This window comes from Trichomycterus rosablanca, chromosome 6 (genome assembly GCF_030014385.1).
Source record: "Trichomycterus rosablanca isolate fTriRos1 chromosome 6, fTriRos1.hap1, whole genome shotgun sequence".
Classification (NCBI taxonomy): Eukaryota; Metazoa; Chordata; class Actinopteri; order Siluriformes; family Trichomycteridae; genus Trichomycterus; species Trichomycterus rosablanca.
The window spans coordinates 24,903,011-24,927,749 of NC_085993.1; the positions used below are offsets into that span (position 1 = coordinate 24,903,011).

Sequence of the window (24,739 nt, forward strand, 5' to 3'; positions counted from 1 at the left end):
TTTGTTCAGATAATTTATTTTTATACAGTAAAACACAATACAGGTCAAGTTAGTTCTGGATTCTGTATGAAATGCAGAATGTGGCTTAACAAAACTTGGAGACTAGAATATCCTCATTTTGATAGTAAGGAGCTGAGAATGTCTGACAACTGTCAATCAGGGGTTTTATCCATTTTAATAAAGAAAACAGACAATCAAGGCAGCAGACCAGCTTTATTTAGGAGGTCTGTAGGCAATTTTTCTGCTCTTCAGTACAGACCATTTGTGTCTCTTCAGGTAGTAGACCAGCGGAATTAGAATAGCAGAACCCATTAGTAACTGCAAATGTAACAGACAGAAAAAAACGTCACACCATACACACGCTAAAACATGACACTAAGTAGTACTTCGGTTTAGTCCTGTAGGCACTACAGGAATAAACAAGTACTATTATAACTCTCAATTTCAGTAGTTGTTAAGGTTAATTTAGTTCCTAGATCTTGTTGGTTAAACACTACTGGACATTATAAAGTCTAACAGAACTTGTTTCGAAGATACATTAATCTGTGTGCTTCCTTTTAATAAATTTTTTTTTTTTTTTTTAGAAATAATTTTGGATTTCCAGTCCATAGAGCACCATTCACATAAACACAGGCTGGTGTTGCAACAGTGTTTTACCAAATGTGAAGAAACACAAACAAATCATGCCAGGCTTGCATACTATAACAGGAAGTATGGCAGAAAAGCCATGATGTTCACTCCAAATTAAGACTTTGCTGAGAAAAACGAATTCATTTTTTACTTCTGTAAAAATTCTAAAGCTGTGTTGCCATAACTTTTAAATATTGTTCAGTGTACCCTATTCATTTTTGGCAAACTAGCTTAAAATTCCCAAAATTGATTCCCAACATATGTCTAAGTTTTTTTTAAATCCAACATAAATTTAAAACAATGCAAGTATGTTTATCTTAATTTTGTTGTAAGCTTTGGGGTTGTTGTCTTGTTGACACATACAGCAACCAGCAAATATCAAATTAATAGTCTTGTACCCTAACCACTGAATTAGGGTTACAGGGTAAGTTTGAATTAAACAGATTTGTCCTTAGCCAACAAACCTTTAGTCCCATGCGTTTGCGCTGGTCATGCTCTGGCTCAGCAGCCCACCTCAGGAAGGTACATACATCTTTAGCTACCTGACTCATTGTGGCTGGGGTTCCTGTGGGAAAAGTAAAATGCATACATTACATAAGTCAAATGTGCAGTATTAACCAAAACTGTATGTCATTCGCAGAAATCCACACCATTCTAACACAAAATAAGCCCATCCTACATAGGATCTAACAGTTCATTCTTTTTGGTTGGAACATGAAAAGCCCTGTAGTCCTAATAGTCTGTAGTCTATCTAGCCCCCTAATAATAATTTAGCATTGTTTAAATGCCACAGCCTCTGAACATTGTTGCTGACCATGTGCACCCCTTTACAGGCACATTTGTAATTCGATTAGAGCACATTTGTAAACCTATAGAATAGAATGTTTTCAACTAATTAGGGTTTTCACCATTTATTACAAATAATATTGTGCTAAGATTCAGGGAATAAAGAACAATTGCACCAACTCTAGCCCGCAGACAAGGAACAATCAAGCTACTCTGATAAATATTGCTATCTGGGCCTAGTTAGGTAGGGTTTAATGCCTGTTTGCATCTTGGCCATTTCCATGGCAGTATACTGTATGTTAGTTCCTTGTTTCAACATTGTTCATGTTTTCCATTTAATAGATTCGTGTTTTTGACAAAATGCCTCAACCAGAAATGGGCTTTTAACCTACAAACATTAACACATGTTCATCTGAGATAACTTACCATTAGGGCTGGACAATATGGCTAAAATTAATATCACGATATAACTGCTAATTTCGGGCGATACGATATAATTCCAATATCGATATGAATAATACAAATGTCAGAAAAACTGCCAGGGACACCAACATTGAAAGGCTGTACCTGCGAACCTCTGAAAAATGTATTTGCAAAGTCTATGAAATCTCACCCTTTAAAACTACATAATATTTTAGAAATAATAATAATACAAATAAATTAGCTTTCACCTTTTACTTGTATTCAGTGTTTGTATACAGACAAAAACACGACATCATTCTCAAATAAACATAAGCTTTGACAATATATAATATAATATATTAACATATGTCTTAACCAGAGGTGGAAAGAGTACTAAAATATTGTACTCAAGTAAAAGTACTATTACTTTAATCAATTTTTACTTAAGTACGAGTAAAGTTACTAGTCTAAAAATCTACTCAAGTAAAAGGTAACTTATTTAAAATGTACTCAGAGTAAACGTTACTTAGTTACTTTATTAACAGCAAGAGGGGGTCTCTTCTGTGTAATGCAAACAGGACAAGTGGATATAAATCTCACAATAGTTGTTTTTAATTCAAATATAATAGAAGAAACATGTTGATACAACATTTAAAACATTTAGGGGTGTGTAATGTGTCATTTTAGTCCCATAAAACTTTTTTAAACTGTATAACCACTAGTGATGTGTCGTAGAATTATTTGAATCTATTGAACGGCCCTTTAAACTGAAATAAAGGAATCGATTTGCGCTTTATGTATATATACAGCCCTTTAAAAGGAACCGAGACAAAAGATCCGACTCCCCGTCGCAGAATTCACTGCAGCAGTTTCCCAGACGCGATTTCTTTAGCGTTTATTATTTTACTCAGTAACGGATCTTATTTAAAATGTAGCGAATTACAATTCTTAATACAAAACATACCTAAGTAAAAGTAAAATTACAGGCTGTGAAATCTACTTTAAAAAGTATAAGTACACAAAAGACAAAAAAGTACTCAATTACAGTAATGCGAGTAAATGTAATTCGTTACTTTCCACCTCTGGTCTTAACTAACCTTAATCCACAACATGGACTGATTATTATTTGTATGTAAACATTTTCGAACAAAAGTGCTCAACCAGGATAAAGAATATAAAAAGTGCTTAAGAGTTGCTGCAGCAGATGTTGTGCTTAAAGAATACAGAAAAAAAAGAGTCTAGTCTTTCCTCTCTTATCAACTATTTCTACTGCTTCTTTTTAAACTGTGGATGCTCGTTCACTCACAGCTGTTGAACTCATTTAGCCACTAATATCCACCGTGTTGTAGCGGAGTGTAATCAGAGCGGTAACGCTGAGCACCGGCTTCGTGCCTGTGGCGTACGTCATCACGCACTGACGTAATGTATATCGATCGAATTTGTTTAAAAATCATATCACCGTTATTGAAACATTTTCTATCTCGATATATATCGATATCGAATTATTGTCCAGCACTACTTACCATCATCAAATTCAAGGACCTCATTATAAATGGGTGGCGCCATCCCAATTGCCTGGCCAGGGAAGTAAGGGTTGTAATAAAGTCCTTCTCTTAAAGACACACCAGCTGGAGGATCACAGTAGCCAGTAAGGAGTGAAAAAACATAGTCTTCTCCTCCATGCCTAAAAGAGACAGACAGATTTCGCTTAATAATTTAAGTTATTTAAAATGTCTAGTTATAGCAATAAAGAAAACAACGTTTGTGTTTTTATTTAAATAAAAATAATTAAGTCTTCAGTATCACAGCTTAGGTCCATTTCAACAACCAGCCATTTTGCAGCAATACAACACTGCTGTCACAGACATCCCAACAATGTACTTAAATGTCCAGTTTACAAAATGGTCATGTCTAAGTGTTTAAAAAGTTGTTGGACCACAAATACTGACCTTCAAGCAATGCTTCTTAAAAAATATTGGTTTATAGGAACAGCTGAAAGTTATGAGCATAGGCCATGTGTTTAAAATGTCTAACACTATTAGCTCATGTGATAATGTTAGGAGCCACACTGTTCCAAGGGTCCAAGTTCCAGCTGTTTGAATTTGAGGCTGGGTATGACGTGAACCTAGCCATTGGGGGGTGGGGGACACATTAGTGGACACATGGTGCTGGTCCCTATCCCAAATTAAAAGGGTTTCATCAAGAAGGGCAAAAAATCATGAAAGAAAACCTTTGCTAAATCAAATACGCATATGAATTCTCTGCTGTAACAACACCAGCCGAAAGGAATCATTCATACAACAGCTCTATGACTCTAGAATTTCCTTAGTTCAAATGCATGCTTTTTAACACATGGCTGCAACATTTTACCAGCACAGGAAAAGTTAAACAGGTTTAAAATCAGCACAATCAGCTGTCATCCTTAATGGAGAACACTGATCACCAACTGCATAAAACTGTGGCTGCACTGGGCAGCTCCTTTAGCGACAGGCTTCTTCACCCGCGTTGCTCAAAGGAGAGATACCGCAGCTCCTTTCTTCCTTCTGCTGTCAGGCTATACAACCAGCACCGCCCCAAACGTAGATAATCACCATCACAAAAATTCACATTGTTTTTTAATATTCTCTGTGCAATTACTTTTTAAAATATGTGCAATACCTGCTGCACTTTGTGCAATACATTTTAATAACTGCAATATTTGGTTAACTTCCTTCATAAATACTGTTTATATTTTTGTAATTTTTTACATATTCTTACTTTTTCATATATGTGTACATACGTGTAAACACTATGTAATTTTCTTGAAAGCTGCTGTAACACTACAGATTTCCCCCTGTGGGATAATAAAAGGCTATCTTATCTCTTATAAAACAAACCTGTTCATGTATATTTTAGTAATGTCAGTCACCCCCCAAAAATAAATTAAAAACTTGACTGCTTTGCTAAAGAAAGTTCATCTGACATGATTTATTGGACTTCTAGTTTTAACTGCACAACAGGCAAATACATTCCCTCAGGTGTCGATGTGAAACTCAAAATCACAAAAAAAAAAAGTTACCTGGCATTTACAATATAACTGAGGTCAGGAGGCAAAGCTCCATTGTTTGCAGCACGAGCAGCCTCAGGATTGGAGTAAGGTTTAGGAAAGTAATCTGAAAGCTTTCCAGGCCTAGTAAACATCTCTCCTGACTCATCAGGACCATCCACAACTTCAATCTGCAAAGGAATTACACCATCAAGTTAACATGAAGTAACTGTTCAACATAGTTTGTACTGTGGGCTGTGGCTTCAGCCTTAACCAGAGAATGCTTTACACAGTGTCCAGAAAAGCTTACTGAAATCAGTACATTTGTCTAAATCAACATGGTATATCAGTATCCAGCAATGATAGCTTGCCTGGCAATCATCACTTGAGATTCGGCTAAAATTTAAACCCTAAACCTAGTGTTTAGTGTATTTTAACTAAACTAGTGGGCTGGTGTATTTTACCCCTACAACCACATTTTGTAAAATGCAATAAAAACAATATCTGTTATTTGGTCATTTAATCATAAACTTTCATTTAACTGACAAAAGTACAAAAAGTACATTTGTATGTTCTGCCTGGCAAACTTTATTGTTTTTTGTATATGAAAACAAATGTTACATTTGATGACTTCAACACGCTCAAACATTTAGAGATAGGCTCAGGCAAAAATGTGTCACAGCTTATGACTTTGTGCCAATCTTGTCAGAGAGCCATCAATCAGTTCATTTCTCTACATATATATCTACGCAAATTACTTTTTCACTGTTTACTGTACATATAGTAAAAAGATTGAGGGATCCAGGGAAATCTCAGTCCTAGAGGACTCTCAGACCATGCAAAACAAGATTCTCTGGTCTGATAAAACCAAAATTGAACTTTTTGGCCTAAATACCAAGCATCACCTCTGGAGGAAACCAGGCACCGCTCATCACCTGGCCATACCATAACTACAGTGAAGGATGGCAGTGGCAGCATCATGATGTGGGGATGTTTTTTAGCACCCTAAATAAACGATTTTTGTCAGTAAAATAAAATTGCATATTTTCTAAACCCTGTTTTCACTTCGTAATTATTGGCGATTGTGTGTAGATGTTTCAGGCAAAAAAAAACCATTATCAATCTATTATACTGTAGAATAAGTCTGTAATGTAATAAAACATGGAGAAGATGAAAGGGGTGTGCAGACCTTCCAGCTTGACTGTAGTTGATCTCTTCCAGACAGATTGTAAGTAAGCTCTGTTCACTCTTAGCACCCTACAACAGTCATACTAAATCTCCTTGGCACTTCATTTTCATCTTTTGTGTAAAACATGTTTTAATCTACTGTAGCAGCCCAGACATAAACAAGTTTAAAATCATTGTCCTAAATGATCACAGGGTTGTCTGGGACACAGAAATGTATGTTAAGGCTAATAACCAACCACAGCAATCAGTATTTTAAAACAGTATACTGTAAATGAACATATACAGTTGATTTAGGAAGTATTTGGACCTATTGACTTTTAGTAAAAATGACAATCTATTCAAAATTAAATCCACAACACAATCTACACTAAATCACTCACAACGAACAAGTAAAAGCATAAAGCTTTTTAAATAACACAAATCAATAACCCTTTGCTCTGGTGTTCAAATTGTGATCAAGTGCAACCTGTTTGCTGTAATTAATCTATACACATCTACAGGATAGAGTCCACATGTTGCAATGTGAATTGGTGGGACACAGTTTGAAACGGCACACACACACACCTACCATACAGATTAACTTTGTGGAAATACACTTACTGACTGTAGCCCATTTGTTGCTCTATACATTTAGCAGTGGTGTAATGTAATGTTTTTCATTTGAATTGTACAAATTATAGATAATATATTGAGTGGGTCAGACACAGCTTTGCTGCTGGAGTTTTTAAATAGTGTGTCCACTCACTGTCCACTCTATTAGACACTCCTACCTAGTTGATCCACCTTGTACATGTAAAGTCAGAGACGATCACTCATCTATTGCTGCTGTTTGAGTTGGTCATCTTCTAGACCTTCATCAGTGGTCACAGGACGCTTCCCACAGGGCACTGTTGGCTGGATATTTTTGGTTGGTGGACTATTCTCAGTCCAGCAGTGACAGTGAGGTGTTTAAAAACTCCATCAGCACTGCTGTGTCTTATTCACTCATGCCAGCACAACACACACCAACACACCACCACCATGTCAGTGTCACTGCAGTGCTGAAAATGACCCACCACCCAAATAATACCTACTCTGTAGTGGTCCTGTGGGGGTCCTGACCATTAAAGAATAGGGTGAAAGTAGGCTTTAAAAAAAGTATGTAGAGAAATACAGGGGTTGGACAAAATAACTGAAACACCTGGTTTTAGACCACAATAATTTATTAGTATGGTGTAGGGCCTCCTTTTGCGGCCAATACAGCATCAATTCGTCTTGGAAATGACATATACAAGTCCTGCACAGTGGTCAGAGGGATTATAAGCCATTCTTCTTGCAGGATAGTGGCCAGGTCACTACGTGATGCTGGTGGAGGAAAACGTTTCCTGACTCGCTTCTCCAAAACACCCCAAAGTGGCTCAATAATATTTAGATCTGGTGACTGTGCAGGCCATGGGACATGTTCAACTTCACTTTCATGTTCATCAAACCAATCTTTCACCAGTCTTGCTGTCTGTATTGGTGCATTGTCATCCTGATACACGGCACCGCCATTGGATGCACATGGTCCTCCAGAATGGTTCGGTAGTCCTTGGCAGTGACGCGCCCATCTAGCACAAGTATTGGGCCAAGGGAATGCCATGATATGGCAGCCCAAACCATCACTGATCCACCCCCATGCTTCACTCTGGGCATGCAACAGTCTGGGTGGTACACTTCTTTGGGGCTTCTCCACACCGTAACTCTCCCGGATGTGGGGAAAACAGTAAAGGTGGACTCATCAGAGAACAATACATGTTTCACATTGTCCACAGCCCAAGATTTGCGCTCCTTGCACCATTGAAACCGACGTTTGGCATTGGCACGAGTGACCAAAGGTTTGGCTATAGCAGCCCGGCCGTGTATATTGACCCTGTGGAGCTCCCGACGGACAGTTCTGGTGGAAACAGGAGAGTTGAGGTGCACATTTAATTCTGCCGTGATTTGGGCAGCCGTGGTTTTATGTTTTTTGGATACAATCCGGGTTAGCACCCGAACATCACTTTCAGACAGCTTCCTCTTGCGTCCACAGTTAATCCTGTTGGATGTGGTTTGTCCTTCTTGGTGGTATGCTGACATTACCCTGGATACCGTGGCTCTTGATACATCACAAAGACTTGCTGTCTTGGTCACAGATGCGCCAGCAAGACGTGCACCAACAATTTGTCCTCTTTTGAACTCTGGTAGGTCACCCATAATGTTGTGTGCATTGCAATATTTTGAGCAAAACTGTGCTCTTACCCTGCTAATTGAACCTTCACACTCTGCTCTTACTGGTGCAATGTGCAATTAATGAAGATTGGCCACCAGACTGGTCCAATTTAGCCATGAAACCTCCCACACTAAAATGACAGGTGTTTCAGTTATTTTGTCCAACCCCTGTAGATGGACTACAGTCAGTAATTGTAGAACTACAAAGTGCTTCTATATGGTAAGTGGAGCTGATAAAATGGACAGTGAGTGCAGAAAGAAGGAGGTGGTTTTAATGTTATGGCTGATCGGTGTATATGCAGGATGACAAATGGTAGTGGGGATAAAGTGTACTGCAAAGATAGTGTAAGACATCTTGGGCAGGGTTAGAATTGTGCAAAACTAAAGAAAAAAACTCCTTTATGGTGCAAAACACCATAAGGACTGGATCACAGACTGGATTTAATGAGTCCCGTTTGGTCCAACACCTGCTCATGTAATGCTAAGACAAAAATGAAAAGGCCTACAAAGTGTCTTACACTGTGGAATTTGGGGAAATTATGATGAGTGATCTGGGGTGCTCTAAATAATTTAGAGCATCTATTTGCAGGTAATGATGATTGGTCAAAATGAGATACAGTGTTTTAGGACCTCAAATAATACAAAGAAAAGTTCATATTGATGTTCATAAACACAAAAATTTTTTAACTCACAAACTTGTGTCTCGACATGTCTATGTCATGTCAAGCAATTTTACAGATTCTATGACCGAAAAAACCCATGCGAGCAATTAATAACATGTATTAACACACACTAGCCGTTCACCAGAAACAAAAAAGTTCCTTTACCTCCTCAGCTAATGTTTTAGCCTCCTCCTCCGTGTGAGAGACTCCGACCAGGTTTCGGAAAGCCAGGTATTCCATACTATGGCATGCCGCACACACTTGCTTATAGACTTGATACCCACGGCGGATACTAAAAAACAAAAGAAAAAAAATTCAACATTACCTTATAGCACTGCAGTAGCAATTTGTGTTCTGAGCCTTTTAACATGTACTGCCAAAGCCTACTCATAAGTCGTTTTAAAAAAAATAGGCAAAACCCCTTTGTGAATTGAGATAATTGTTACAGCAAACATTTAGTTTTGATTTGGATTCTATTTTGACGTCATGCTAGCTTATCAATTATTTAATGGCAGGGGGGTTGTGATTCACAATTTATCATGGTATTATTATTTGTTTTAAGTTGGTTTGTAGTGATGTTCTTAGACATTTTGTGATTTTGATTATCATTTCTGCTTTGACTTGGTTAAATATTCCCTCCAATATTTTGAATGAGGATAGTCTTTTGTAAGTATCTAGAAAATTAAGGTAGTAGGTGTATGATAGTAATGGACATTGGGCACTTCAGGCAGAATAGGGGTTCTTCACCCTTTATCAGGTATAAGTGTGTTAGTTTGGGGTGTCTGATACACATCTGGTATACTCTACTTGCTCCCCTTGGTTTTTTTTGGAAGTCAATGGCCAGGTATCTGTGTTGGGGCAAATTTTATGCAACTTGTTGCTCATTTGTGTGTTCCATTCAATTTGTTATTTGTTCTTTATGTAATAGGCTATTAGGGGTGGCTATTAAGTCATCTGGTGGAGGATTGCAGTCAGCTGTCTGGGACTCACTTGTCATTCATGCTTCTTGGTCCACCTGCTTATTGCCAGTAATGTCACAGTGGCCTGTATTTTTCTCAAAAAATTAAAACCACTGGCAACCATCCACTGCTGAATTTTGTTTATGCCTAGGAGTAGTTGTCATTTCATGGTATTCAGATTTTTTCCTCAATACTCAATACTTTTGTATGGCCCACACATAAACCACAGAAGCTGGTGGAATCACATTTGCTACAATGTACAAGAGTTACTGAAATTACACTCCCTTGTTTGGACCCACATTTCTTGTGTGCAGTTGCTTGAATATGTGTTGTTAGTGATTGCACATTACTATACACAATTACTGTTATCTGACTGTACATTTTTATTATTTTTGTGCAGGTTTTTCTCATTATGCAGTTTTTGAGATATGAGCGACGAGGGACCAAGCTCCAGAATGTCCTGTCTGATCAGAAAAGATATGCTTGTAAACAGTGTTTCTTTCCTATCCGTCATGCAAATTTTTATCCTACTGTTTGTCCCATCGGCACAGTGGCTCAATGGGTAGCACTGTCGCCTCACAGCAAGAAGGTCCTGGGTTTGATCCCCAGGCGGGGTGGTCCGGGTCCTTTCTGTTTGGAATATGCATGTTCCCCCTGTGTCTGCGTGGGTTTCCTCCGGGAGCTCCGGTTTCCTCCCACAGTCCAAAAACATGAGTCAGGTTAATTGGAGACACTGAATTGCCCTATAGGTGAATGGGTGTGTGTATGTGTATCTGCCCTGCGATGGACTGGCGACCTGTCCAGGGTGTTACTGTGTGCCTTGCGCCCATTGAAAAGCTGGGATAGGCTCCAGCACCCCTCCGAGACCCTAATTGGATAAGCGGTTAAGAAAGTGAGTGAGTGAGTGTTTGTGTCCCATTCACTAACACACCGACATTACTTTTCCTCAGATGTTTGAATTTATATGCGTATTTTCCCCTCACCTACATACAATCACTACTGTGACCTAAAGTAACCACCAAATACATGCTAGCACACACACAATCACCTCTGTGAGCAAAAGTATTTACATTCTTGCCAACATACATTCTTCACAAGTCACCATGGACACAGACTTGGACTCATACACCTCTTCTGTGACAAACTATATTAACACATGTATTGACAGTCACCTCTGTCAAGCATGTAAAGATTTTTCCCATTTAGAAGCCCTGGATGAATGCTGAGGTTTGCCTTCAGGTTTGCCGACAACACACCACACAAAGTGGACCACCTTAAAACTGCAACCCTCTTACACTCATGACATATGAAGTATGTTCAGTACTGAGCAGAGTAAACACACGTACCTCTGCTGGCCCTAAAAAATTAGCCCAGGTCTTCACCAACATCTTCAACCCATCGCTGCCTCAGGCTACTGTTCCCACATGCTGGAAGACATTCATCATCAGTTGTGCATACCTCTGCAGCTTCCCTGAACAACTTCTGTCCAGTATTACTCCTATTATTATACTACTCCTAGTATTACTACACCTATTGCAATGAAGTGCTTTGAGAAACTGGTTCTCTGTCACCTGAAAGCAGCACTTCCACCAACACTGGATCCCTACCAGTTCGCATACCACTCAAACAGATCAACTGATTAGTCCATTGCCCTTCACTCAGCCCTCACCCACCCATTCAATAACAACACCTACATTCGGATGCTGTTTATTGACTTCAGCTCCGCCTTTAACACGGTTATCCCCACCAAGCTGGAAGGCAAGCTCAGTAACCTGGGAATCAACACCTCCCTGTGTAACTGGGTCTTGGACTTTCTCACAAACAGACCCCAATCTGTAAGGTTGGGAAGTCAGACGTCCTCCAGTCTGACTGAGCACTGGTGTTCCACAGGGCTGTGTGTTAAGTCCATCGATTTTCTCCCTGTTTGCCCACAACTGTGTGCTGCTGCATAAATCAAACATCAAGTCTGCAGATGACACTACAGTGGTTGGCCACATTAGTGACAACGATAGGGAGAAGATCCAGCACCTGATGCCTTGGTGTTTATTCAACAACCTTTACCTGAACACTGGGAAAACCAAAGAGTTCATTGTGGGCCAAAAAACCAAGCGCTGCACACACTCTCCTATCCATATCAATGGTGCCGAGGTGGAGCGTGTCTCTAGTTTCATGTTTTTGGGAATCCACTTCTCTGAGGATCTTTCCTGAACACCTCATGCATGGCGAGGACAGTGCAGCAGCGTCTTTACTTCTTGAGGAGACTAAAGAAGGACCATCTATATCCTCAAATCCTCCCAAATGTTTACCAGAGCACCACTGAGAGCGGAACAGTTCGATTTTGTGCCAGTGTGGTACAGCTGCTCCACTGTGGCTGACAGGAAGGTCCTACATAAAGTGGTAAAGACTGGTCAACATATCATTGGTACACAGCTCGCTGCCATCGGAGACCTCCACCACCTGCACTGAGCACTCGGCATTATTAGGGATGCCCCAACACCCCTGCCACACACTGTATAACCCTCTCCCATCTGGGACGAGATACAGTTGCATGTGTGCCAGGACCAGTCGGCTCAGGAACAGTTTCTTCATCACCTCAATTACTTTGCTAAATGCCACACTACACCGTTAACACCACTAACACCCTGGACTACACACTGGACCTATTACTTATTATTTGCACCTGCACTTTACATAAACTGTTCACCTCACACACACACACATCTGCACAATTATATACTCTATGTATTGTAATTTACTTTACATATCAATATTATTAGTATTGTTACTATGTATATAGCCCTAATACCATATGTATAAATAGTTATTATTATAATTATATTAACCATAGGTATGGCACAATGCAATTAAAAGTATTGCACTTTTGGTAGATGCTAACTGCTTTCTGTTGCCTTGTACCTGTACTGAGCAATGACAACATCAAATCTTTCTATCTATCGATCTGTGGAAACTGTTTGGGAGGCTTTTCAGAATATTAAGTATTTTTATCTTTACAGATATTTTGAGTCTACTTGCAGCCATGATCATATATACATATACATATTTTGAAAGTCTTTTTATTAGCAAAAAAAAGTGTGTATACCAACTGCTACACTAAACTGAACTGAACTTAAATATAAATACCTGGCATGGTCAAGGGCAGAAAGTAAGCCATTGTGGCTCCAGGGGTAAGAAGGAGGATGCAGCTCTAGATCCGAGGCTTTAACAGACTGATGGAGCATCAAAGCCAGTCCTGCTCCTCCGGTAGTTAAAACTCCCAGTGTGGTCAATGCCAACTTCCTTCTATTTGGGAGGCTGGCAAATGACATGCTGGCCTACAACACAATCATTATAGCGATAACAATTACTTTAAAATAACACACACACACATACACAGATGCAGTAATTAAAAAAATATATGTTCATTTATATTGTTAGTTGTACTATGGCAAACTTTGATTCACTGGTATGCTACACTTAAATTTTGATAAGAGGACTGCAGAAATGGTGAATTTGTAGCCTGACAAATATTGCCCATTAGAATAAAATGAATGACATGCCTGAGAAACTTTTAGATTCAGTTTCTGAAAGGAAACAAAGGTAAAACTTAATATATCTTATTGTTTAAGACCAAGCACATGAATTTAGAAAAAATATTTTAGGTTTGTTAATTTTATGGTTTTTATTTTTGCAGACAGTATGCTGAGCTTACGCTTGTCAAAAGCAACATTAAAAACGAAAACAACAGAATGTTGTGCAAAACAAATACTGTAAACGGTCTGACTTTACAGGCCAACGCATGCACACTGGCGCTTAGCTCACACAGCTGAGAAGGTTGTGACAAGTCCACATTAGCAAAGACGAACTCATAACAAATGAATGTAAACATAAAGGAAACATTTAAGTGGAAGATATGCCGCGTTATTTAAAACTTTTTGAGGTTACATTTATGAAGCATCAACCCTGATAAAGTGAACAGACCTTCTCGTCACCGTGACCTTGTTACACAACCTTATAGAACTTCCTAACGCGACTAAACAAACGGTTGCATATCCGATCTAACAGTGTTATGTTAAAACAAGTAATTAAACAATTAGCAGTATGTCCTACCCGCGGCGTCTGCACCCTGTTTGCAGTATAGAGAAAACCTCTGCTGCACCGGGACAACACGACCACTCGGAGCGCCGCCATATCCTTCTCTCTCCAAAGGACTTCCGTTCTTGTTGACGTAACTCTTTCTCAGTTCCGGTAGAATTATATGCAGTGCACTTAATACACAAATAACGTATTTTAAAATACGCGAGTGTGTCTTCTTAAACTATTTACAAAAAAAGACTTTTTAAGATGTTTAGAAATAGTCACTTTTTATGTTTTCAAATTTAGACTAACCCTACAAATCATGTCGCCCCCTAGCCGTTGGAGGTCTTTTTTTTAATTGTTATTTTATTTGTTATTTTATGTGCACATAAAGTCAGGTTCACAAGTACAGTTATCTTTGGACATACAGGCTGATAATTACCAATATACTTGACGTAGCAAAAAATATATATAAATAAAAGAATTGATGAATAAGATTAGCAGTTTAAGACCATTCTTCAAGATAAGATATCAACAGCTGCCATAATTGCCAGAATCTATGCGTCTTCTGATGCAAGTTATATGTCAGTTGCTCCAATGGAAGCACTGTTGTAACCTGGTTTAGCCAGAAACTAACAGATGGAACTTGAGGGGTTGACCATAAGAGCAGAATACATTTCTTAGCAAGAGATACTAAAATAAAAAATAAATGTTGCAGAGGCGTTATTATGACGTCATCGTTGGGAGGACATTTAAATTTTTTGGATGGGCAACAACAAAAATGTTGCTTTTATTAAATAGACTGTAGTTTAATTTGGAGAAGGGGGCAAAATGAATACAACTATAACATCCAGTTTATATGGATATCTACAGCAACCTGTCCATGCTGGAATTACCTAGCTAACTAAATAATTCACTAATAGTGTGAGCCCTCTGTAAAATTATTTTATACCTTCCCAACCAGCCAACAGGTCTTTGTCAGTCACGTGGGTTTAGTCATGTTTATCTTTAAGTTGTGTTGAGTCAGATAGTTCTGTGTACAAGAGGTCAGATCAAAGAGAAAAGCAGACATGACAATATTCACAGCTGATCTAATTGATAATAAGGTCTGCAAGTTGTATACAGTAATGTGTGTGTGAATGCTCAGAAATAATAAAATATACAAAGGGTGGAAAGTGTACAGCAAGATATGGAAATAGGTCAGGACAGGTTGTCTAGACCTGATCAGTCATTCAGTACCCATGTATGTGAAGATCAGAATCAGAATCAGAAAAATTATTACATGCATGCATGCTAATCTTATAATGCATTATTAGATGGCTGTTCTGGTGGCTAAAGTGTGTGTGTGTGTGCATGTGTGTGTATGTACACAAGTGTGTAGAATGTGCAAAATACAGAATGAGGTCACTATCCTAGTAAAACTAGCTAATACTAGTTAATACATCATAGCTGATGTGCTGGACTAAGCATAACAATATAGCGAATACAAGGTTACATATGTGGAAGGATATATACAAAGTACTAAATATGTATAATTTTATGTGTAATTATATAAATTATAATTATAAAAACTATTTATGTTGAATTTTAACAGTTCCTCCCTTTTATCCTGAAAAAATAAACATAATTACAGTTTACAGAGAGTATTGTCCCTCAAAATTTCTAGTATAGTACTCATATTTACCCTTACCTAATAAAAAACTTCAGGAAATTGAGGAATATATTATCATTCTATAATATTGATATCTTGTGACTATTGTTATTGATTCAGTCTGTTATCCTGTTAGGCTCTTAGCTGATTATCCTGTTATCTTGTTACCCTGTTGTTCTGTTAGTTTGTGTATGATAATTGGTCTAAGAGTTAGCAAGCCGGTTATCCAGTTAACAAGATAACCGGCTTGCTATTTTGTATGCTTGGATTGTTGGCTTATACCTGTCTTGGTGATATCCTTTTCTTGTCCTGTTTGTCATGTTCACTAGTTAGGGTTAGCTTAGCCTAGCCATTATCTTAGGTCTTAGCATGCATGTAGTAACGTCATTCCAGCAGAAAGCACCATTGTAAAATGCTACTGTTGTTCAAATTTAAAAGAAAGAATGTTGTAAGGCTGAACGCAATTGACATAAAAAACAATCTTTAGATTCACAAAAAAATGTTCAAAGATAGGCTACATGATTACAGTACAATAACATGCAAAACTTATTGATCCTTTTTCTCAAACATCATCAAAAATAACATTAATAACAGCAAAATACTTTACTTTTCACCATGGTTAAAACTCACCTACTTATATGGCCGCAGAATTAGTATCAACTAAGAGATGTAATGAGTTTGCACCCTTTTTTGCCACTAATATCTACAGCAGACAAGCCATAACCATCAATGAGCCTGTATACTGTCACCATGTAAATACATCTTGGTACAAATGTCCCAATTTAGTACTAGTAACAATAAAATCTTAATTAATTCATTTAAAAGTCATTTAGAATCCTCCACTTGCAGAATTACCATGCTACAAACCAACTTTTTAAAGAATGTGTTTCACTCAATAGCCTCGAATATACTTCAGAGAGGAAACTGCTCACTCATGTCGGGTATTTTTCCTGACTCTTTAAAAACTGCAGTGGTGAAGACTTTGATAAATCTGATAAATAATTACAGACCAATTTCAAACTTCATTGGTAAAACTTTTTGAGAAAGCAACTTTTTTTATCAAGCAACCTACTAGTTTTCTATATTAAACAAGTGCCTAGACAAATTCCAGTCAGTACTGAGACAGCTCTTGATTTTTTATACCACTGACCATAAAATTCAGTTTGCAGGAAGTATGAGACAAAATAACACCTGAATTACTTCATCGCTTAGTATCCTCTGTGCCAAAACATCTTTTAGGTGTTGTGAGAAGGAATGACAATGTAACAAAGTGTTCTTCAAATTCTTTACCCTCTTTCTTTAATATATGTTGCAGGCCTGAAATGCAGGAATGTATGTATATTAACAAATGATTTTTAATTTTCAATTTCCATACTGTCTCAATGCTTTCTGATTTGGGGTTGTATAAGACTTCAGCGTGTGTCTGTGGGAAATGTATGCCCATTCTGTTAATAGAGTCAATGAGATCAGGCACTGACGTAGAAAGAGAAGCTAAATGTGTTTAGCTGGGTTGAGACCAGGGCTCACTATATCTTTGTAGACCTTGCTTTGAGCTCAGGGGCATAATCAGGCTAAAAGAGAAGGGGGATATCCCTGTGCAAAATGTGGTAAATATTTCCCATCAAGATTCAATTATTTTTAACCAAACATGTGCCACAATTATTGGTACCCCTGCATTTAATACTTTGTATGACCTCCCTTTGTCAGTAAAACAGCACTTAATCTTCTTCTCTTGTAAATCTTATAAGGTTGGAGAATACAGAGCTGGGAATTTGAGAACATTACAATCCCGTTGCAGTCTAGTCATCTTTCTTAAGCCAAACAAAACAATTTTCATCGCCGACACAGCAGGTTTTTGTTGGTACAGCAGTCTCAGACTTGCACTCTTAGGCCTCAGGTGGGTAAACAGGTTCCTGTCAGAACCACCTCATGGTTACAACAGAAGATGTAATGATGAAATCATTAAAAGTAAAATGTCAGTTTTGCAGACGACAGCATGAGGCTCCGGCACCCCTAATTATCAGCGCCCACCTTCCCCACCATCAATGAACCTGAGTGATCGGTTGAGAGAGGAAGAACTACAGCAACCCAAAATCCCTGGTCAACACAAATTTGTATGATCAAGAACCCCTAAACTCTGCATCTTTGTCTATGGTCGGGGTGAGCAAATCCAGTCCTAGGGGTCAAAACCAGGTGCAGCCGGCCGCTCAGGTGGAGCAGCGGTAAAAACACACGCTGGAACCAGAGCTGGGATCTCAAATACATCGTATCGAATCAAATCTCAGCTCTGCTAGCCGGCTAGGCTGAATGGCCACATGAACAATGATTGGCCTGTTGTTCAGATATGGGTGGGATTAAGTCGGATAGGGACTCTCTCATGAGTCATTCTATAATTTGGGGTACATTCCATGTCCAATGATAATAATTATATTTATTCTAACTATTTTCTTTAAAAATGTCATATTTTACCTATTAATGGAAAACATGTTGTAATATCACAAAAACATTATGTGCATCCTATGCTTCATTTAGCTTGAAATTTGTCATGATGTTCCTAAATGAACAGTTTTTGCTGTGTCCGTTTTTTAAGTTGAGGGTGCATTGGTTTCAAAATAATGAATAAAATTATTAAGGGCAACAACATCTATTTTTTTATTTATTTCAATAGTTTAAATACTAAAGAAAAATTATATTTTTTTAATTGAGTTTCTCTTTTAAATAATTTAAATATATTTATTTATTATTGTCCGCAAAAGTTCTGTCAACTATGTTACTAACAGAACTCCACTCAGCAACTCAAAAATGGTTTGTTCTAAAACTATGTGACCAGCATTACATGATACCATTTTTCTCTGTAGAGGGCATATTGAAGAAACTGTGGTGAATGTTCTCTTATTTTAAAAAATATTTTATCTATAATAGAACATTGTCAATGAGTATATTAATTGACCATCAACTATATTACATACATTGTTATGGTTACAATTTTTTTCATAATTTTAATTCAAATGTATGTTCAAATTAGACATTACTCTGTTCAAGAAATGACATGTGGTCAGCCAGGCAAGGTCTACCACTGAAGTTATGGGTCAAAATAGGGAAATTGTCAACTATGTTACCTGTCAACTAAGTTACCTAGTAGTCTACATCTACTTGCCCTTTTAAATAAAATAAAAAATAATTATGTTTAAGCTTTGCAACTAGTGGATATGTTACACTAAAGGAATATATTAACTTGAACCACTGATTGTTCTGTTGAGAAAGAACATTGTTTTTGTACTTTTTGGTGATGTGAAATGTACCCCAAATTATACTGTAGAATGACCCTCATAACTAATGCAATTACGACCTCTGCTGGCTGATGGCGCCTGCACAGAGATGAGAAAAGAGTGCTCTCAGGGTGTGTCTCTCCGTACAAAGTGCTGAGCTGCACTGCACTTGTCAAAGTGTAGGTGATAAGATGCATATGGCATGCTGCCCACGTGTCGGAGGGGGCATGGGTTAGCTTCATTCTCCTCAATCAGAGCAGGGATCTGCATTGGTGGAGAGGAAGCATGATGCAATCGGGCAATTGGACGCGATAAAAGGGAGAAAAAAGGGGAAATGCATAAAAAAAAAAGGTGCAGCCAGAAGCCAACACACAGCTCCATCAAAAGCAACAAAACATGAGAGCACCAGACTTCCAGCACAGAGATGACAGAACTAGGCTAGTATGGTCAATTTTTTTGTTCTATTTAGCACTCAAGCTGCTGAATTTTGAACCAACTGGAGTTTGTTTATGAATCTACCAGAGCATCCAGTGAGTAAAGCATTGCAATAATCTAACCGAGAAGTTATGGATCGATTTTTCAGCGTCATGAACAGAAATGTGCAAATATAAAAAAGCAACTTTAGTGATATTATCAACGTGTTCATCAAAGGAGAAAAGGAGAGGTCTGAATCTATTGTGACATCCGAGTTTTTGGTAGCATTTTTTCATCTTGTCATTAAGAACTTTAAAAAAGTTATTTTTAATTAAAGTCTTTTCAGTAGATAGGACTTTTTCGGAAAGAAAATCAGCACATTCTTGAAGAAACAAAGACCAGGGTTCAAGTAAACAGTAGTCAGCTTAAACATATTAGTTTTTGTTTTTTTTAATCAAATGAAGATTGCCTGGTTATTCCATAAAAGACGTGTTAGCACCAAGGGCACCAAGAGATAGTGTTTCTGGTGTTATTTTGTCCCATTCTTCCTGCAAGCATATATTAAGGTGTGCCACAGTATTAGCTGTCGTTGCTGCATTTTCATTATAAAATTCTCCACACAATCTTTACTGGGGACAGATCATGACTGAAGGCAGGCCAGTCCAGTACCCTCTTTTTCTGCATCTGTGCCTTTGAAATGTGTGCAGCATGAATACATGGGCATCCATAAAAAAGATGTTGTCTTGAAGGCAGCACATTTGCTTGAAAATCTCAATAAATGTTTCAGCATGTTGTCATTACAGAAGTGTAAATTACCTTTGCCAAGGGCACTGACACAACCCCATACCATGACAGACCCTGGCTTTTGGACTTGTTGCTGATAATAGTCTGGGTGGTAATATTCGTCTTTGGCTTGGAGCACACAGCGTCCATTCCTTTCGTCTGACCACAATACATTTTCACTCTGTGATGGTCCATCATAACCCAAAGAACCCTTAAGCTCAAAGAACTCAACATCGTTTCTGAACATGGTTATCATGAGGATTCTTTTTTTCTACAGTAAAGTTTTAAGCAGCATTTGTGAATGTAACTCCATTGTGTAGTGCCAAGGTTTGCCAAGATAATCTCTTGCTCATATGGTTACATTGGCTATTGATGTCTGAGGAATCGTAGATCACGAGTGTTCAGCTTAGGCTTGTGCTCTTGTACACTAAAATTCCAACAGATTCCTTGAATAGTTTAATGATATTATGCACTGTAGAGGGAGGAATATGCAAATCCCTTTTGAGCTTTCTTTGAGGTACATTGTTTTTAAACATTTCAATAATTTTCTCACACATTTGTTGACAAACTGGAGATCATCTGATCATCTGCACTGCTCAAAAACTTAGCCTTTCCTGGATGCTGCTTCTGTACCAAACCATGATTACAATCACCTGTTAACATCACCTGTTTGAACTCAGATTATTATTATTTTTTTCTCATTACTAGCCCTTAATAGCCCCTATCCCAACGTTTTTTTGTTTTTTTGGAATGTGTTGCAAGCCTGAAATGCAGGAATGGGTGTAAATTAACAAATCAAATGAAGTTGATCAGACAAAACATACTGGGTTCATACTGTCTGCAATAAAGTAAAAGTCAGAGTACAGGTAAAAACAATTTTATTTTTTATTACCATTTTCCATACTTTCCCAATTTTTTTCTGATCTGGGGATGGTAAATGGACAGTGGGTTTTTTTCTTACCTCTCTGACTAAAGCAACTTTATGAATGTTCGAGGTTGGGCCAAGTTTGTTACATTTCAAAATTCAGGCCACTGTGGTCCTAGTAACACTCAAAGTATAATATATTGTGAGATAACCTTGCCCTAATATATACTTTAAATTTCATGGTTTGATTTTTGTCCTGACAATGCTGTGGACAATGTCCAAGCAATTCAAATAAGGCTGGATTGAATGGATGCCATTGGATGAATGGCTATTTTATCCATTAAAAAGGAAAACCAGTACACAAAATTGTGTTAAAAATCTGAATCTACTGCAGACAAAAGTATTACAAAAATAAAATGTAATTTTATTCCTGCAGAAATACATTTAGTAAATACAATTTCATTTATTTTAAAACCAGTTAACACAGTTGAGTTTTACAACTGTTCTCATTTTCATTTCCTGTTAATACCTACTTATGTTTATCTGATTGTTCAATAGAAGCACACAATTTAGTTTTATAACACAATGCTAGAACTCAATTTAGTGAAAATTTGTCTTAAGCATACTTATAGAAAGAATTTTTGTTAAGAAAATGCTGATAAAACAATTACATAAAATATGTTTAATTATTTCTCATTATTATTAGTTCAATAGCTATGATGAATGACTTGCAGACAAGTGTAAAAGCTTATGGCCAAGAGTGACAGTGTACTTAAAAGTAACCCTGAAATGATCATTATAAAATATAAAGATAAGGTGAAAGATACAAATGTTAAGTCCAGCATGATCTTTATTTTGTCATGGAAGGTTTTACAGAATGTAATGAGTCAGCAAATTTTATTTGAATATGTCATTTTAACAGTAAAGCAAAACAAACCATGTAACTGAATTGGTATACTTGTAACATACATGTCATGTATTTTATTGGGAAACAACTATCAATTTACTGCTCAAACCATAAGTCCAACCTGGGAATGCTAGTGACACAAAGGCAGCTTTGAAGTCAGTAAAATACACTCTGAAGTGTTTAAGTCATAAAAGGTTTTGATCAGATGTGAAATGTCAATGAGTGATTTTCCATAAAGACTAGGTAATGATTTTAACTGATAAAAAAAAAAGAAATGAAGCACTTGTACACAGTCCCGACTTTGCCTGATCATGGGGTTGGACCATTTGTCTGAAGCATTTCAGTAGCGATAGTGGTCTGGTTTGAAAGGACCCTCACAGGGAAGGCCCAAGTATTTGGCTTGTTTATCTGTTAGCTTCGTCAGTCTGACACCAAGTTTGTCCAAGTGTGCTGCAGCTACCTTCTCATCCAGCTACAAGAACAGATAAAAGAGGGGAATGTTAAAACCATAAACCATAAATAAACAACAAAAAAGCACTGTTAATATGCATACTCAATGAACAAAAAGCAAAGTGAATTAACAAAAGAGAAATCTAAATAAATCAATATTTGGTGTGACCACACTTTGCCTTCAAAACAGCATCAATTCTTCTAGGTACACTTGTACAAATTCAGGAATTTTTTAGGATTATAGTCAGATGTATGATTATCACCTGTTTGGTATAATTGGTTAATGATCACCATTATATGTAGGTTGAAACACAGTCATTAACTGAAACAAACAGCTGTGTCACAGATCTAAACCTGGGTGAGGAACAGCCAAACTCAAGTTTCAGGTCACAGATCATACACCATGGCAAGACTGAGCACAGCAACAAGACACAAGGTAGTTATACTGCATCAGCCTCTCTGTCTCTACTAGGTGACTCAACTATGCATGAAGACATAGGAACTGGCAGCAGGTGTTCTGGAGTGGTGAGTCAAAATTTGAAATATTTGGCTGCAACAGAAGGCAGTTATAATAGAGGTAGAATAATTGGAGGCAACAGTGAACCATGGTGGAGGTTTTTGCAAGTTTAGGGCTGCTTTTCAGCAAAGGGAATTGGGGATTTGGCCAGAGTTAATGGTATCTTCAAATACAGGCAGATACTTATCCATCATGCAATACCATCAGGGAGGCATCTGTTTGGCTCCAAATTTATTCTGCAGCAGGACAGTGACCCCTAATATACAGCCAATGTCATTTAGAACTATCTTCAGTGTAAAGAAGAGCAAGGAGTCCTGGAAGTGAAGATATGGCCCCCACAGAGGCTTGATCTCAACATCGTCATCAAATTTTTCTAATGTTACATGAACAGAGAGAAGGATTTGAGCAAGCCTAAATCCACAGACGATCTGTGGTTAGTTGTCCTTGATGTCTCCAAGATGTTTGGAACAAACTCCCTGACAAGTTTCTTAAAAAATGTTTGCATCTGGAAGAACTGATGCTGTTGCAATAGAATTATTTTCTTGCAACAATAAATCACAATGTGGAATCCTAAAGATGCAGCATACACTGGTGTATTAAAGCAATAAGCCACGAGAGACCGTGCGTTACTGCGATTTTAATGAGGGGAAGGATGTTTTGGCATGAAGCAAAGCGCCTAAAATGTCATTTCTCTTAAACATTAGACTTTACAGCAACTTAATAATAATAAAAAAAATTACCTTCTTGGGCAGGAAGTAGACACCAACTTTGTATTTGCTGGTATTGCTCCAGAGCTCAATTTGGGCAAGCACCTGATTGCTGAACGAGTTGCTCATAACAAAACTGGGGTGACCCATGGCACAGCCTAAGTTCACAAGACGGCCTTCGGCTAAAACAATAACATGCCGTCCATTCTTCAAAAGGTAGCGATCAACCTGGCAAAAAAGAGGATGCAGCAATGCATTTATTTGTTCCTGACATTACTCATCCTTGAGATCCTGGACATTTACAATTTTTACCAAAAACATGAAACTGTCATATATTTAAATTAGGGCTGTCAAACGATTAAAATTTTTAATCGCGATTAATCTCAGAATTTCATATAGTTCATCGCGATTAAATCGCATTAAAAAAAATCTGTGTAAATGTTATAGAAAACAAGGATTTTTAAGTGAAATGTTACAATTAAAATGGTGAACACATTTTATGCTAAATGTACTGATGTTAAAAACTGCTGGGACAAGAGAAAACTGTAAGGGAGTTTTATTCACTCACATACTAGGCAGTAAATGTCAGATTGTAGGTTAGAATTTCTCCATCAGCAAACATTGTAGATCAGCGGTGCTTTAGGTGGGATAAGGCGTAGTTATTGTATCAGACTTGTCTGTGGTTGTATCGTGACGATGGTTTGATGGACGTTTCTACACGAAGTGAGTGTGTTTTGACCCTTTGGGGCTTCCATAGTTCATGAACTAACGTGCTCGACTCAGCTTTCCGGTATTCGGTACAGAAGAAGAAGTTAATTAAGTGTAATAAAGTGTTCTGCTCCCGACAACTTGTGAATATAGCGTGTATTTATTTCTTTATTATGCAAGTGCATCACTACCACGATCGGTTACATTATGTTAACAAACCGCAAATGAAAAACGGTGGCAAGTCCGACATTAAAACGTTTGTTCTACCAGTCAAGTGTCAACATGAACTAGAATTTGCGTTAATGGCACTCATTTTTTTAATCGCGTTAAATTGAGATTGCGTTAATGCGTTATTATCGCGTTAACTTCGACAGCCCTAATTTAAATACATTTTATTATGCCATATTTGACTAAACACAAAACATTTTTACATGATGATTTTATTAAAGGGAAAACATATCCAACACTAACTGCCCTTGTGTAAAAAATACTTAACCACTTAACCAAATGTAA

General features: G+C 37.7%; 2 protein-coding genes across 2 annotated transcripts in view; both read right to left on the reverse strand.

Annotated features, from left to right (window-relative positions):
* Window positions 1–14,093, reverse strand: LOC134316394 (cytochrome c1, heme protein, mitochondrial). Its single transcript, XM_062996756.1, has 7 exons — window positions 13,989–14,093; window positions 13,023–13,213; window positions 9,088–9,214; window positions 4,877–5,034; window positions 3,342–3,502; window positions 1,095–1,195; window positions 1–318 (listed from the first exon to the last, which is right to left on the reverse strand). The coding sequence occupies exons 1-7, from the start codon at window positions 14,067–14,069 to the stop codon at window positions 214–216; spliced, it is 924 nt and encodes a 307-aa protein (XP_062852826.1). The 5' UTR covers window positions 14,070–14,093; the 3' UTR covers window positions 1–213.
* A 7,676-nt stretch (window positions 14,094–21,769) lies between these two features.
* Window positions 21,770–24,739, reverse strand: part of ahcy (adenosylhomocysteinase) — a 28,222-nt gene continuing 25,252 nt past the window's right edge. Inside the window, exons 9-10 of the mRNA XM_062997577.1 lie at window positions 23,552–23,746; window positions 21,770–22,316 (exon numbers count right to left, since the gene is read on the reverse strand). Coding sequence (XP_062853647.1) covers window positions 22,185–22,316; window positions 23,552–23,746 — 327 coding nt within the window. The 3' untranslated portion in view covers window positions 21,770–22,184. The remainder of the gene's footprint in view (window positions 22,317–23,551; window positions 23,747–24,739) is intronic.